General features: G+C 46.6%; 1 protein-coding gene across 1 annotated transcript in view; it reads right to left on the reverse strand.

The window, feature by feature from the left end:
* arhgef2 (rho/rac guanine nucleotide exchange factor (GEF) 2) overlaps nt 1–16,589 on the reverse strand; it is a 194,337-nt gene that overhangs the window by 62,499 nt on the left and 115,249 nt on the right. The window contains exon 16 of the mRNA XM_034173482.1: nt 1,722–1,777. Within this exon, the coding sequence (XP_034029373.1) occupies nt 1,722–1,777 (56 nt within the window). The remainder of the gene's footprint in view (nt 1–1,721; nt 1,778–16,589) is intronic.

Consider the following 16,589-nt stretch of genomic DNA (forward strand, 5'->3'; position numbering starts at 1 on the left):
GTCTCTGTCTCTTCTCTCTCTCTGTCTGTCTCTCTCTCTCTCTCTCTGTCTGTGTCTCTCTGTCTGTTTCTCTCTCTCTCTGTCTCTCTCTCTCTCTCTCTTTCTGTCTGTCTCTCTCTCTGTCTGTGTCTCTGTCTCTTTCTCTCTCTCTCTGTCTCTCTCTCTGTCTCTCTCTCTCTCTCTCTTTCTGTCTGTCTCTCTCTCTGTCTGTGTCTCTCTGTCTCTTTCTCTCTCTCTCTGTCTAGGGAAAAGCTGATTAAATTTTTATGGTCACAGGTTAACGACAGGAAAAAATCTTGGAAAATTGGAAAAAAATCCCTATCTTTAACATTGAAAGAATTTTTAAAAAATCATAACTTTGTCAGAAAAGATCAAATTTCTTTCATATTTGACAGTGTTATGTAGGATGGTATCCTTTATCGACTGACAAAGTTTGATCCAGTGTTGCTGACTGAACGGTCCCCCTAAAAATCAGCCCCCCCTGTTTTCACTGCACATGCGTCATTAGCCGCGGTTCACTGATTATCACCTCGTTTCTGTTTCAAACTGCCTCCAGTCGTCATCTGTCTCAGCCACCGATATCTGAAGCTTTTCTACAACAATCATTTACACATAAATTCAGCATTATTTCAGAATAAAAGGCTTGGGAGCGATCAGAGGGCAGCAGCCAGAGGAGCTGCTCGCTGCGGCGCTCATGCCGTCATTTCAAAGTGTCAGTAGCGACTCACTGATTATCGCCTCGTTTCTGCTTCAAACTGACTTTAGAATGATTTAAGAGGTTTTACTTTGTCATCTGATGGTTAATAATCACATTATTCCCTTTGGGTGAAGAGAGTCAGACTCAGACGAGCAGCTGTGGTCCCAAATGACACATGTGCAGTGAAGGCAGGGCGGACCGATTTTTAGGGGGGGACCATTTGGTCGGCGACACCGGATCTGATCCAGATTACAGATTTTGTGGTCATTTAAATTTAACATTGAAAAGCCCATTTAGTGTATATTTTACATTATATCACGTTCATATTAGAACGTGAGGTGCAGACTGACACTCACCATCAGCTGACAAAGTTTGATCAGGATCTGATCCGGGTGGTGGATTTTGTGGACATTTGAATTTAATACTGAAAAGCCCATTTGATGTACATTTTGCTTTGTAGCTCAGTCAAAAGTGTCCGAGTCTCTGAGGTGCAAACTGACGCTCTGAATGAACACACTGTTTGAGCCACATCTGATCCATATTGTGGATTCAACAGATATTTTATTCTTTTTAACATTGAAAAGGCCTTTTGAGCAATAGTTTGTATGATATTTTAGTTTATGAAAAGACACTTCAAACAGGAATTTGACCTTGAACATTTTTCCAAGGTAAAAATTGTGAAATTGTGAAACTCTCGTTGGCGGAGGTTTGCGCTCGATGCTCTAGTTTCATTTGTGTTCATGGTCCATTTTTACATTTTACATAAATAAGAATGCTGACGAACAGATAACTGTGTTTTATACTTTGCACTCATTTGGTGTTTGTGTGTCAACTTGTTTTCAGAAAGTGTGTATAGTTTTGAGTGAAGGGTTTGATATTTTGTTCATAAGTTTTGGGGTTTTGTGTGTAGAGTTTTGACATAATTTCAGAATCTGTGTTTTAGCAAAAGTTTAAAAAAATTATCACCAATGAGCCCCTCCCAAGCCTGTGCAGCTCAAAGTCTAAAGGTCAAAGGGTCACTTACCTTTGAGGAGGTGTAGTTGATTTCAGCAGGGCTGTTAGCAGGAACACAGTCACCATCTGACAGAGACAGAAAGACAGGAAGTCAAGACATGAAAACTGACAGACATCCACAGACCACACCACAAAGGCCGGACAGAAAATAAGGACCGTGAGCTCATCACTGTCAGTAAAGGACAGTGAATGCCTCATACAGCAGCCGGGAAAGCAGGCCGACTGGGTGACTGTGAGGAGGAAGCGTAGCCCTAAACAGAAGCCCCGTGTACACCGCCAACCCGTTCACATCTCTAACCGTTTTTTCCCACTCGACGACACACCAAGCTAACTAGCTTGCTAACGCTTTCGTTTTTATTTATTTTTTTTTTATTTTTTTTTATTTTATTATTATTTTTTTTTTTTTCTCTTTTAGCACTGTTGTCGTGCGTTATCTGTGCTGCTCCACAGCGTGTTTAGTTGATTTTTATTTTATTTTAGCACCGTTGTCGTGCGTTCGCTGTTGTCGTGCGTTACCTGTGCTGCTTCATGGCCTGTTTGGTGCCTTGATTGGGGCACTCCTTTCTGCTGAATCACCTTTAAATTATTTACACATTATTCACTTTGTGTGTTTTTAGGAATCCGCTAGCTTAGCGTAGCTACTAGCTCTTAGCCGGTTTAGCATGGCGGCTTCTCCTGTCTCTCCCGTACTTTTCTGCTCTGGGTGTGAAATGTTTAGTTATTCCTCGGCCTCCTTTAGCAGTAATGGTACTTGTAATAAGTGTAGCTTATTCGTAGCTTTGGAGGCCAGGCTGGGCGAATTGGAGACTCGGCTCCGCACCATGGAAAATTCTACAGCTAGCCAGGCCCCTGTAGTCGGTGCGGACCAAGGTAGCTTAGCCGCCGCTAGTTCCCCCCTGGCAGATCCCGGGCAGTCGGGAAAGCAGACTGACTGGGTGACTGTGAGGAGGAAGCGTAGTCCTAAACAGAAGCCCCGTGTACACCGCCAACCCGTTCACATCTCTAACCGTTTTTCCCCACTCGACGATACACCCGCCGAGGATCAAACTCTGGTTATTGGCGACTCTGTTTTGAGAAATGTGAAGTTAGCGACACCAGCAACCATTGTCAATTGTCTTCCGGGGGCCAGAGCAGGCGACATCGAAGGACATTTGAAACTGCTGGCTAAGGCTAAGCGTAAATTCAGTAAGATTGTAATTCACGTCTGCAGTAATGACACTCGGTTACGCCAATCGGAGGTCACTAAAATTAACATTAAATCGGTGTGTAACTTTGCAAAAACAATGTCGGACTCTGTTGTTTTCTCTGGGCCCCTCCCCAATCGGACCAGGAGTGACATGTTTAGCCGCATGTTCTCCTTGAATTGCTGGCTGTCTGAGTGGTGTCCAAAAAATGAGGTGGGCTTCATAGATAATTGGCAAAGCTTCTGGGGAAAACCTGGTCTTGTTAGGAGAGACGGCATCCATCCCACTTTGGATGGAGCAGCTCTCATTTCTAGAAATCTGGCCAATTTTCTTGGATCCTCCAAACTGTGACTGTCCAGCGTTGGGACCAGGAGGCAGAGCTGTGGTCTTATACACCTCTCTGCAGCTTCTCTCCCCCTGCCATCCCCTCGTTGCCCCATCCCCGTAGAGACGGTGCCTGCTCCCAGACCACCAATAACCAGCAAAAATCTATTTAAGCATAAAAATTCAAAAAGAAAAAATAATATAGCACCTTCAATTGCACCACAGACTAAAACAGTTAAATGTGGTCTATTAAACATTAGGTCTCTCTCTTCTAAGTCCCTGTTGGTAAATGATATAATAATTGATCAACGTATTGATTTATTCTGCCTAACAGAAACCTGGTTACAGCAGGATGAATATGTTAGTTTAAATGAGTCAACACCCCCGAGTCACACTAACTGTCAGAATGCTCGTAGCACGGGCCGAGGAGGAGGATTAGCAGCAATCTTCCATTCCAGCTTATTAATTAATCAAAAACCTAGACAGAGCTTTAATTCATTTGAAAGCTTGTCTCTTAGTCTTGTCCATCCAAATTGGAAGTCCCAAAAACCAGTTTTATTTGTTATTATCTATCGTCCACCTGGTCGTTACTGTGAGTTTCTCTGTGAATTTTCAGACCTTTTGTCTGACTTAGTGCTTAGCTCAGATAAGATAATTATAGTGGGCGATTTTAACATCCACACAGATGCTGAGAATGACAGCCTCAACACTGCATTTAATCTATTATTAGACTCTATCGGCTTTGCTCAAAAAGTAAATGAGTCCACCACCACTTTAATCATATCTTAGATCTTGTTCTGACTTATGGTATGGAAATAGAAGACTTAACAGTATTCCCTGAAAACTCCCTTCTGTCTGATCATTTTTTAATAACATTTACATTTACCCTGATGGACTACCCTGCAGTGGGGAATAAGTTTCATTACACTAGAAGTCTTTCAGAAAGCGCTGTAACTAGGTTTAAGGATATGATTCCTTCGTTATGTTCTCTAATGTCATATACCAACACAGAGCAGAGTAGCTACCTAAACTCTGTAAGTGAGATAGAGTATCTCGTCAATAGTTTTACATCCTCTTTGAAGACAACTTTGGATGCTGTAGCTCCTCTGAAAAAGAGAGCTTTAAATCAGAAGTGTCTGACTCCGTGGTATAACTCACAAACTCGTAGCTTAAAGCAGATAACCCGTAAGTTGGAGAGGAAATGGCGTCTCACTAATTTAGAAGATCTTCACTTAGCCTGGAAAAAGAGTTTGTTGCTCTATAAAAAAGCCCTCCGTAAAGCTAGGACATCTTTCTACTCATCACTAATTGAAGAAAATAAGAATAACCTCAGGTTTCTTTTCAGCACTGTAGCCAGGCTGACAAAGAGTCAGAGCTCTATTGAGCTGAGTATTCCATTAACTTTAACTAGTAATGACTTCATGACTTTCTTTGCTAACAAAATTTTGACTATTAGAGAAAAAATTACTCATAACCATCCCAAACATGTATCGTTATCTTTGGCTGCTTTCAGTGATGCCGGTATTTGGTTAGACTCTTTCTCTCCGGTTGTTCTGTCTGAGTTATTTTCATTGGTTGCTTCGTCCAAACCATTGGCATGTTTATTGGACCCCATTCCTGCCAGGCTGCTCAAGGAAGTCCTACCATTATTTAATGCTTCAATCTTAAATATGATCAATCTATCTTTGTTAGTTGGTTATGTACCACAGGCCTTTAAGGTGGCAGTAATTAAACCATTACTTAAAAAGCCATCACTTGACCCAGCTATCTTAGCCAATTATAGGCCAATTTCCAACCTTCCTTTTCTCTCAAAGATTCTTGAGAGGGTAGTTGTAAAACAGCTAACTGATCACCTGCAGAGGAATGGTCTATTTGAAGAGTTTCAGTCAGGTTTTAGAATTCATCATAGTACAGAAACAGCATTAGTGAAGGTTACAAATGATCTTCTTATGGCTTTGGACAGTGGACTTATCTCTGTGCTTGTTCTGTTGGACCTCAGTGCTGCTTTTAATACTGTTGACCATAAAATTTTATTACAGAGATTAGAGCATGTCATAGGTATTAAAGGCACTGCACTGCGGTGGTTTGAATCACATTTGTCTAATAGATTACAGTTTGTTCATGTAAATGGGGAATCTTCTTCACAGACTAAAGTTAATTATGGAGTTCCACAAGGTTCTGTGCTAGGACCAATTTTATTCACTTTATACATGCTTCCCTTAGGCAGTATTATTAGACGGTATTGCTTAAATTTTCATTGTTACGCAGATGATACCCAGCTTTATCTATCCATGAAGCCAGAGGATACACACCAATTAGCTAAACTGCAGGATTGTCTTACAGACATAAAGACATGGATGACCTCTAATTTCCTGCTTTTAAACTCAGATAACACTGAAGTTATTGTACTTGGCCCCACAAATTTTAGAAGCATGGTGTCTAACCAGATCGTTACTCTGGATGGCATTTCCCTGACCTCTAGTAATACTGTGAGAAATCTTGGAGTCATTTTTGATCAGGATATGTCATTCAAAGCGCATATTAAACAAATATGTAGGACTGCCTTTTTGCATTTACGCAATATCTCTAAAATCAGAAAGGTCTTGTCTCAGAGTGATGCTGAAAAACTAATTCATGCATTTATTTCCTCTAGGCTGGACTATTGTAATTCATTATTATCAGGTTGTCCTAAAAGTTCCCTAAAAAGCCTTCAGTTAATTCAAAATGCTGCAGCTAGAGTACTGACGGGGACTAGCAGGAGAGAGCATATCTCACCCGTGTTGGCCTCTCTTCATTGGCTTCCTGTTAATTCTAGAATAGAATTTAAAATTCTTCTTCTTACTTATAAGGTTTTGAATAATCAGGTCCCATCTTATCTTAGGGACCTCGTAGTACCATATTACCCCATTAGAGCGCTTCGCTCTCAGACTGTGGGCTTACTTGTAGTTCCTAGGGTTTGTAAGAGTAGAATGGGAGGCAGAGCCTTCAGCTTTCAGGCTCCTCTCCTGTGGAACCAGCTCCCAATTCAGATCAGGGAGACAGACACCCTCTCTACTTTTAAGATTAGGCTTAAAACTTTCCTTTTCGCTAAGGCTTATAGTTAGGGCTGGATCGGGTGACCCTGGACCATCCCTTGGTTATGCTGCTTTAGACGTAGATTGTGGGGGGGTTCCCATGATGCACTGTTTCTTTCTCTTTTTGCTCCGTATGCATCACTCTGCATTTAATCATTAGTGATCGATCTCTGCCCCCCTTCACGGCATGTCTTTTTCCTGGTTTTTTCCCTCAGCCCCAACCAGTCTCAGCAGAAGACTGCCCCTCCCTGAGCCTGGTTCTGCTGGAGGTTTCTTCCTGTTAAAAGGGAGTTTTTCCTTCCCACTGTTGCCAAGTGCTTGCTCATAGGGGGTCGTTTTGACCGTTGGGGTTTTTCATAATTATTGTATGGCCTTGCCTTACAATATGGAGCGCCTTGGGGCAACTGTTTGTTGTGATTTGGCGCTATATAAGAAAAAAGTTGATTGATTGATTGATGTGTGCGTATGTGTGCATACGTGTGTGTGCATACGTGCATGTATGTGTATACGTGTGTGTGTGTGTGTGTATATATACGTCCTCAAATACTGCCTTTTTCCTCCTGCCCCACTTCTCATGCCTTGAGTAAGTGAAGCAGTAGAAGATTGTTTTCTGGCGCGTTTTCTACACAGGTATGCGCACACACACGTATGCACACACACACACACACACACGTATATACACACCTATATACATACACACACACGTATGCACACACACATACGCACACACACACGTATATACACACACCTATATACATACACACACACACACACACACGTATATACACACACCTATATACACACACACACACACACACACACGTATATACACACACCTATATACATACACACACACACACGTATATACACACACCTATATACATACACACACTTATGCACACACACACACACACACACACACATATGCACACACCTATATACATATACACACACACATGCACACACACACACACACACACACGTATATCAATCAATCAATCAATTTTATTTATATAGCGCCAAATCACAACAAACAGTTGCCCCAAGGCGCTTTATATTGTAAGGCAAAACCATACAATAATTACAGAAAAACCCCAACGGTCAAAACGACCCCCTGTGAGCAAGCACTTGGCGACAGTGGGAAGGAAAAACTCCCTTTTAACAGGAAGAAACCTCCAGCAGAACCAGGCTCAGGGAGGGGCAGTCTTCTGCTGGGACTGGTTGGGGCTGAGGAAGAGAACCAGGAAAAAGACATGCTGTGGAGGGGAGCAGAGATCGATCACTAATGATTAAATGCAGAGTGGTGCATACAGAGCAAAAAGAGAAAGAAACACTCAGTGCATCATGGGAACCCCCCAGCAGTCTAAGTCTATAGCAGCATAACTAAGGGATGGTTCAGGGTCACCTGATCCAGCCCTAACTATAAGCTTTAGCAAAAAGGAAAGTTTTAAGCCTAATCTTAAAAGTAGAGAGGGTGTCTGTCTCCCTGATCCGAATTGGGAGCTGGTTCCACAGGAGAGGAGCCTGAAAGCTGAAGGCTCTGCCTCCCATTCTACTCTTACAAACCCTAGGAACTACAAGTAAGCCTGCAGTCTGAGAGCGAAGCGCTCTATTGGGGTGATATGGTACTATGAGGTCCCTAAGATAAGATGGGACCTGATTATTCAAAACCTTATAAGTAAGAAGAGGAATTTTAAATTCTATTCTAGAATTAACAGGAAGCCAATGAAGAGAAGCCAATATGGGTGAGATATACTCTCTCCTTCTAGTCCCCGTCAGTACTCTAGCTGCAGCATTTTGAATTAACTGAAGGCTTTTCAGGGAACTTTTAGGACAACCTGATAATAATGAATTACAATAGTCCAGCCTAGAGGAAATAAATGCATGAATTAGTTTTTCAGCATCACTCTGAGACAAGACCTTTCTGATTTTAGAGATATTGCGTAAATCCAAAAAAGCAGTCCTACATATTTGTTTAATATGCGCTTTGAATGACATATCCTGATCAAAAATGACTCCAAGATTTCTCACAGTATTACCAGAGGTCAGGGTAATGCCATCCAGAGTAAGAATCTGGTTAGACACCATGTTTCTAAGATTTGTGGGGCCAAGTACAATAACTTCAGTTTTATCTGAGTTTAAAAGCAGGAAATTAGAGGTCATCCATGTCTTTATGTCTGTAAGACAATCCTGCAGTTTAGCTAATTGGTGTGTGTCCTCTGGCTTCATGGATAGATAAAGCTGGGTATCATCTGCGTAACAATGAAAATTTAAGCAATGCCGTCTAATAATACTACCTAAGGGAAGCATGTATAAAGTGAATAAAATTGGTCCTAGCACAGAACCTTGTGGAACTCCATAATTAACCTTAGTCTGTGAAGAAGATTCCCCATATACATGAACAAATTGTAATCTATTAGATAAATATGATTCAAACCACCGCAGCGCAGTGCCTTTAATACCTATGGCATGCTCTAATCTCTGTAATAAAATTTTATGGTCAACAGTATCAAAAGCAGCACTGAGGTCTAACAGAACAAGCACAGAGATGAGTCCACTGTCTGAGGCCATAAGAAGATCATTTGTAACCTTCACTAATGCTGTTTCTGTACTATGATGAATTCTAAAACCTGACTGAAACTCTTCAAATAGACCATTCCTCTGCAGATGATCAGTTAGCTGTTTTACAACTACCCTTTCAAGAATTTTTGAGAGAAAAGGAAGGTTGGAGATTGGCCTATAATTAGCTAAGATAGCTGGGTCAAGTGATGGCTTTTTAAGTAATGGTTTAATTACTGCCACCTTAAAAGCCTGTGGTACATAGCCAACTAATAAAGATAGATTGATCATATTTAAGATCGAAGCATTAAATAATGGTAGGGCTTCCTTGAGCAGCCTGGTAGGAATGGGGTCTAATAGACATGTTGATGGTTTGGATGAAGTAACTAATGAAAATAACTCAGACAGAACAATCTGAGAGAAAGAGTCTAACCAAATACCGGCATCACTGAAAGCAGCCAAAGATAACGATACGTCTTTGGGATGGTTCTGAGTAATTTTTTCGCTAATAGTTAAAATTTTATTAGCAAAGAAAGTCATGAAGTCATTACTAGTTAAAGTTAAAGAAATACTCGTGTTGTGTGGGCCGCCAGAAGAGGAGGTACTGCTGGCCCACCACCAGAGGGCGCCCTGCCTGAAGTGCGGGCTTCAGGCACGAGAGGGCGCTGCCGCCACGGACACAGCCGGGAGTGACAGCTGTTACTCATTACTTCCTGACAGCTGTCACTCATTCTTCATCATCTCACTCCATAAAACCCAGACGTCATCTCCACCTCATCGCCGAGATATCATACTTCATTGGAGGTAATATCATCAGCCATTTGTGTTTATCTTAAGCTGTATATTGTGAGTGTTTGCAGGAGTACCGGTCCCTCTTCCTGTGGAGGCTGAGTGAGTGCAGGACGGCACTCTTTTCCTCTGAGGGACTACTGTAAATACATCAGCATTCTGAGTGAGAGGTGGAGGTGGCATTCCCACCGTTGTTGTTACTGGGTGTACACACACCCACACTTGACTGTCTTTGTTCTCGCCAGCAGTACCAGATCCGACAGTCGGGGACGGTGATCACCTGGGAATTCGGGACTTGGCGGCTCCAGTATTCACCAGGTTCTGTGGCGGCGGAAATCGTGTGGTTCCGGCTCTTCTCAGGACGGACGTCTTCTATCCTCGAGCCTGCCCACACGTCACCTTTGTGGATTGACTGTAATTATATTCTGAGGTTGTCTGTATATTCGTTGTGCACATTTCACAACATTAAATTGTTACTTTCTGGCTCATCTATTGGCCATTCATTTGCGCCCCCTGTTGTGGGTCCGTGTCACTACACTTTCACAACAGGATATCTCGGCCAGCGTCATGGACTCCGAGGGGCGTCACCCGGCTGTTGAACGACCAATGGGAGAGCAGGGAGCGCAGGCGTCTGCAGGAGGCGTGATTGGTGAGCTACAGCACATTCTCACCGCCTTTACGGCTCGGTTGGATCAAATGACCGAGCAAAACATCCTCCTGAACCGCAGGGTGGAGGCTCTCTCCGCACAGATGGCGGCGAGCGCTCAGGGCGCTGCTGCAGCTTTTCCTCCTGCCGACCCTGTGCAGGATATGAACGTTCCAGTGGTGGTTCAACAACCCCTCCCACCATCCCCTGAAGCATACATAAGCCCTCCTGAGCCGTACGGAGGTTGTGTGGAGACGTGCGTGGACTTGCTCATGCAGTGTTCGCTCGTCTTCGCACAACGTCCCGTCATGTACGCGTCAGATGCTAGTAAAATAGCTTATGTGATTGCTCTGCTTCGGGGTAAAGCACGCGCCTGGGCTACGGCACTCTGGGAACAGAACTCACGGTTGTTATCAGCATACACTGGGTTTGTGGGGGAGTTCAGAGCAGTGTTTGATCACCCTAACAGAGGAGAGACCGCTTCAACAATGCTGCTGTCAATGCGACAGGGGCGCCGATGTGCAGCCGAATTTGCAGTCGACTTCCGCATCGCGGCTGCGAGGTCCGGCTGGAATGACGTTGCGCTCCGCGCCACCTTCATAAACGGACTGTCGTTAGTCCTGAAGGAGCATTTGGTTGCTAAGGAGGAACCGCGGGATTTAGATGGGCTTATCGATCTCGTTATACGGTTAGACAATCGGTTGGAGGAACGCCGTCGGGAGCGAGGCGAAGGACGTGGCCAGATACGCGCCGCCCCTCTCCCTTCCGGTTTCGAAAAGGGGCCGCCCTCCCCACGCTCCACAGCCGCAGCGCTCTGTGGGGCAACAGCTCCCCCTGCTGGCATTGTTAGGGAAACGCACAGAGCCAAAATGAGCAGGCTGATCCGCGGGGAGTGTTTTCTCTGCAGCTCAAAAGAGCACACACAGAAAAACTTCCCCAAACGGCCACAACAACAACCGCCCTCAGAGACTGGGCTAAGGGGGGGTCAAAACATTCACGTGAGACACACACAGATTGCCACACGACTCCCAGTTACAATCCTGAGCGGGGATTTAACCCTTCAAGCCCCAGCACTGGTGGACACGGGGTCAGAAGGGAATTTGCTAGACAGCAGATGGGCAAGGGAGGTAGGGCTCCCTCTGGTGGCGCTTCCTTCGCCATTGCAGGTTCAGGCACTAGATGGCACCCTCCTCCCTTTAATCACACACAAGACACAACCAGTAACTCTGGTGGTGTCTGGAAACCATCGGGAGGAGATTGAGTTTTTTGTAACTCCTTCTACCTCCCACGTGATTTTGGGCTTCCCATGGATGTTGAAGCACAATCCCCGGATTGATTGGCCGTCTGGGGTGGTGGTTCAGTGGAGCGAAACCTGCCATCGGGTGTGTTTAGGATCCTCGGTTCCTCCCGGTTTACAGGCTAAGGAGGAGGTCAAAGTCCCTCCCAATCTGACGGCAGTGCCGGTTGAGTACCACGATCTTGCTGACGTCTTCAGCAAGGATCTGGCACTCACCCTTCCCCCGCACCGTCCGTACGATTGTGCCATTGATTTGGTTCCAGGCGTTGAGTTCCCGTCCAGCAGGCTGTACAACCTCTCACGACCTGAGCACGAATCAATGGAGACCTACATCCGGGACTCATTAGCTGCCGGGCTGATCCGGAACTCCACCTCCCCGATGGGGGCAGGTTTCTTTTTTGTGGGCAAGAAAGATGGCGGACCTCCGTCCATGCATTGATTACAGGGGGCTGAATGAGATTACGGTTCGCAATCGATACCCGTTGCCATTGTTGGATTCCGTGTTCACCCCCCTGCATGGAGCCAAAATCTTTACTAAGCTGGATCTTAGAAATGCGTATCACCTGGTTCGGATCCGGAAGGGAGACGAATGGAAGACGGCATTTAACACCCCGTTAGGTCACTTTGAGTACCTGGTCATGCCGTTTGGCCTCACCAACGCCCCCGCGACGTTCCAAGCCTTGGTTAACGACGTCTTGCGGGACTTCCTGCACCGATTCGTCTTCGTATATCTGGACGATATTCTCATCTTTTCTCCGGATCCTGAGACCCATGTCCAGCATGTACGTCAGGTCCTGCAGCGGTTGTTAGAGAACCGACTGTTTGTGAAGGGCGAGAAGTGCGAGTTTCACCGCACGTCTTTGTCCTTCCTGGGGTTTATCATCTCCTCTAACTCCGTCGCCCCTGATCCGGCCAAGGTTGCGGCGGTGAGAGATTGGCCCCAACCAACAAGCCGTAGGAAGCTGCAACAGTTCCTCGGCTTCGCTAATTTCTATAGGAGGTTCATTAAGGGCTACAGTCAGGTAGTTAGCCCCCTGACAGCCCTGACCTCTCCAAAAGTCCCCTTCACCTGGTCGGATCGGTGCGAAGCCGCGTTCAAGGAGTTGAAACGACGGTTCTCTACTGCGCCAGTTTTGGTGCAGCCCGACCCTAGCCGCCAGTTCATGGTTGAAGTGGACGCCTCTGACTCAGGGATAGGAGCCGTGCTGTCCCAGAGCGGAGAGACCGATAAGGTTCTTCACCCGTGTGCCTACTTTTCACGCAGGTTGACCCCGGCTGAACGGAACTATGACGTCGGCAATCGAGAACTCCTTGCGGTGAAAGAGGCTCTTGAGGAGTGGAGACACCTGTTGGAGGGAGCGTCTGTGCCGTTCACGGTTTTCACTGACCATCGGAACCTGGAGTATATCAGGACCGCCAAGCGGCTGAACCCCAGGCAAGCCCGCTGGTCACTGTTCTTCGGGCGTTTTGACTTCCGGATCACCTATCGCCCCGGGACCAAGAACCAGAGGTCGGATGCCTTGTCCCGGGTACACGAAGAGGAGGTCAAGACTGCACTGTCGGATCCACCGGAGCCCATCCTGCCAGAGTCCACTATCGTGGCCACCCTCACCTGGGATGTGGAGAAGATCGTCCGGGAGGCCCTGGCACGGAGCCCGGACCCAGGTACAGGTCCGAAGAACCGTTTATACGTCCCACCAGAGGCCAGAGCTGCAGTCTTGGACTTCTGTCACGGTTCCAAGCTCTCCTGTCATCCAGGGGTGCGAAGGACCGTGGCAGTTGTCCGGCAGCGCTTCTGGTGGGCGTCTATGGAGGCCGACGTCCGGGAGTACATCCAGGCCTGCACCACCTGTGCCAGGGGCAAGGCAGACCATAAAAGGTCCCAAGGACTTCTTCAGCCGTTACCGGTGCCTCATCGCCCCTGGTCCCACATCGGCCTGGATTTCGTCACGGGCCTCCCGCCGTCCCAGGGCAACACCACCATCTTCACGATAGTGGACCGATTCTCCAAGGCGGCCCACTTCGTGGCCCTCCCGAAGCTCCCAACAGCCCAGGAGACAGCAGACCTCCTGGTCCACCACGTCGTCCGTCTGCATGGGATACCCACCGACATCGTCTCCGACCGTGGTCCCCAGTTCTCCTCACACGTCTGGAGGAGCTTCTGCAGGGAACTGGGAGCCACCGTGAGCCTCTCGTCCGGGTACCATCCACAGACGAACGGACAGGCAGAGCGGGCCAACCAGGAACTGGAACAGACCCTCCGCTGCGTAACATCCGCGCACCCGACGGCCTGGAGTAACCATCTGGCCTGGATCGAGTATGCGCATAACAGCCAGGTGTCTTCTGCCACCGGCCTCTCCCCATTTGAGGTGTGTTTGGGGTACCAGCCCCCATTATTTTCCGTGGTGGAGGGAGAGGTCGGTGTGCCCTCGGTCCGGGCCCATCTTCGGAGGTGCCGTTGGGTGTGGCGCACCGCCCGTTCTGCCTTGTTGAAAGCCCGGATGAGGGCCAAGACCCATGCAGACCGCCGGCGGTCCCCGGCCCCTGCATACCAGCCCGGGCAGGAGGTGTGGTTGTCAACGAAGGACATCCCCCTGCAAGTACAGTCTCCTAAATTGATGGACAGGTTCATCGGCCCCTTTCGTATCCTCAAAGTCCTCAGCCCTGCTGCAGTGAAGCTCCAGCTCCCAGCTTCACTGCGGATCCACCCGGTCTTCCATGTTTCCAGGATCAAACCTCACCACACCTCACCCCTCTGTGCTCCCGGTCCGGCGCCGCCTCCTGCCCGGATCATTGACGGGGAGCCGGCTTGGACAGTGCGCCGGCTCCTGGACGTCCGTCAAATGGGCCGGGGGTTCCAATATCTGGTGGACTGGGAAGGGTATGGACCCGAAGAACGCTCCTGGGTGAGGAGGAGCTTCATCCTGGATCCGGCCCTCCTGGCCGACTTCTACCACCGACACCCCGCAGCCGACGCGGTGCGGCGGCACAGGAAAAACACCTCCGTGTTGATAACCATTTGTAAAATCCAGGTGGCTTTTGATGGCTTCAGTGGAGTGAGTATATGAGAAATTGTTTAACAGCAGGACATGTTCCAACTTGTCCTTAAGGCTTCCAACGGAGGTGTTTTTCCTGTGGCGGAGCGTCGCGGCGGCTGCGAGCCAACGCGCGGACCCGTCCGCACGTCTTTCATTAAAAAAATCTCCTTTAACAGTGGAATATCCGGATAAAATGCTGAAACCGACTTCTTCTGAAACTTCTCTGTTCTCTCACGACGTCCTGCATCAATAGAGCCTGAAACGTGGAGGTTTTCAGCTTGAACAGGCTGACGACGGCGGCTGAGAGCGCTGCGCGACGTCTCGCACCGTGGGAAGTCCTTAAAGCGACAGAATCACCTCAAAATCTCTCATCAGCCGTTAAAATTTTCACTGAAAACCAGCTTAATTTTTCGAACCGTGTCCACTTCGATGTGTCTCACAGGTTTAGAAAAAATTTTGATCAAACAACGCGCCAGTCTCTCAGCAACTTCTCAGACAAAGGAATTCCGACGAGGGGCTGGACGACTCCTCCCACAAGGAGTGCTCACAGGCGAATGACGTCACCGACAGGCATGGAAAAACTCACGCATGCGCACGAGGGTTCAAGCATGTCTGACGTAAAAACATATGAATGAAATCCATATAGTTTTTGAAAAAAATAAAAAGGACCGTTACTTTATTGACAGACCTCGTAATTATCGTATCTGAGCTAAGCACTAAGTCAGACAAAAGGTCTGAAAATTCACAGAGAAACTCACAGTAACGACCAGGTGGACGATAGATAATGATGAATTAAAGCTCTGTCTGGATTTTTGATTAATTAATAAGCTGTAATGGAAGATTGCTGCTAATCCTCCGCCTCAGCCCGTGCTACGAGCATTCTGACAGTTAGTTTGACTCGAGGGTGTATACACACACGTATGCACACATATTTGTGTATGTGTGCATATGTGTGTGTATGTATGTGCACATGTTTGTGTGTGTGTGTGCATATGTGTATATGTGTGTGTGTATGTATATAGGTGTGTGTATATACGTGTGTGTATATAAGTGCGTGTGTGTGCATGTATATAGGTGTGTGTATATACGTGTGTGTATATAAGTGCGTGTGTGTGCATGTATATAGGTGTGTGTATATATATGTGTGTGTGTGTGTGCATACATGTGTGTGTGTATATATGTGTGTGTGTGCATACATGTGTGTGTGTGTGTGCATATGTGTGTGCATACTTTGATCTTACAAATATCACATAAATATCATTTTTTGTTCATTATTATTGTGTTCAATGCATATAAAACCACCAAAAATGAGTTAAAATAAGGTTGCCAAGAATGTTTTAGTGGTATAAAACCAAAAACCATATAGCTTCAGGGGGCCGCAATCACATAATTTCTCCAGCACTAAAACGGTCCTAGCTTGAACCCTGCTGGCTGGCAATCAGAGCTTTTGCAAACTGCAGGTTCGAATCCCAGGGGTGGTATGTTTTTTAAAATTTCTTATTTTCACAGCAGCTGCTTGCACTGTGTTCCCGCGTGCAAGAAACCGTCATAGTGGCATCGTTCACGCCTGCCCATCAGCTCAATGTTTTCATGGTTCGCTCATACGAGCTATTCTGCTGTGATTCACCCTGATTTGTACTTATTCGTACTATGTGTGAAGGGGCCCTTATAATCATGCACAAAGCTGAGCGTCGAGAAGCGGTTTTAAACAGGCTGTGTTTCTGACTCGTGGCCGTGTAGCTAGCTGCACTAAACCTTCTCAGAGCTGCTGCTTTTCCTGTGACGGCATCAAAATGAACAGTTTTCACTTAAAAACGAGTCGTCATAACACGACATCACACTTATGTCAACTTTGGAATTAATCTGTGCCTCAGTTCTTGCACCTTGAACCTTACAACAGCAGAGGACAATGAATGCCTCAGTGGGAAAAAATGAGCCCTCGTACCTTACAACAGCAGAGGACAGTG

The sequence above is a fragment of the Thalassophryne amazonica genome, chromosome 7 (genome assembly GCF_902500255.1).
Source record: "Thalassophryne amazonica chromosome 7, fThaAma1.1, whole genome shotgun sequence".
In the NCBI taxonomy this organism is placed as follows: domain Eukaryota; kingdom Metazoa; phylum Chordata; class Actinopteri; order Batrachoidiformes; family Batrachoididae; genus Thalassophryne; species Thalassophryne amazonica.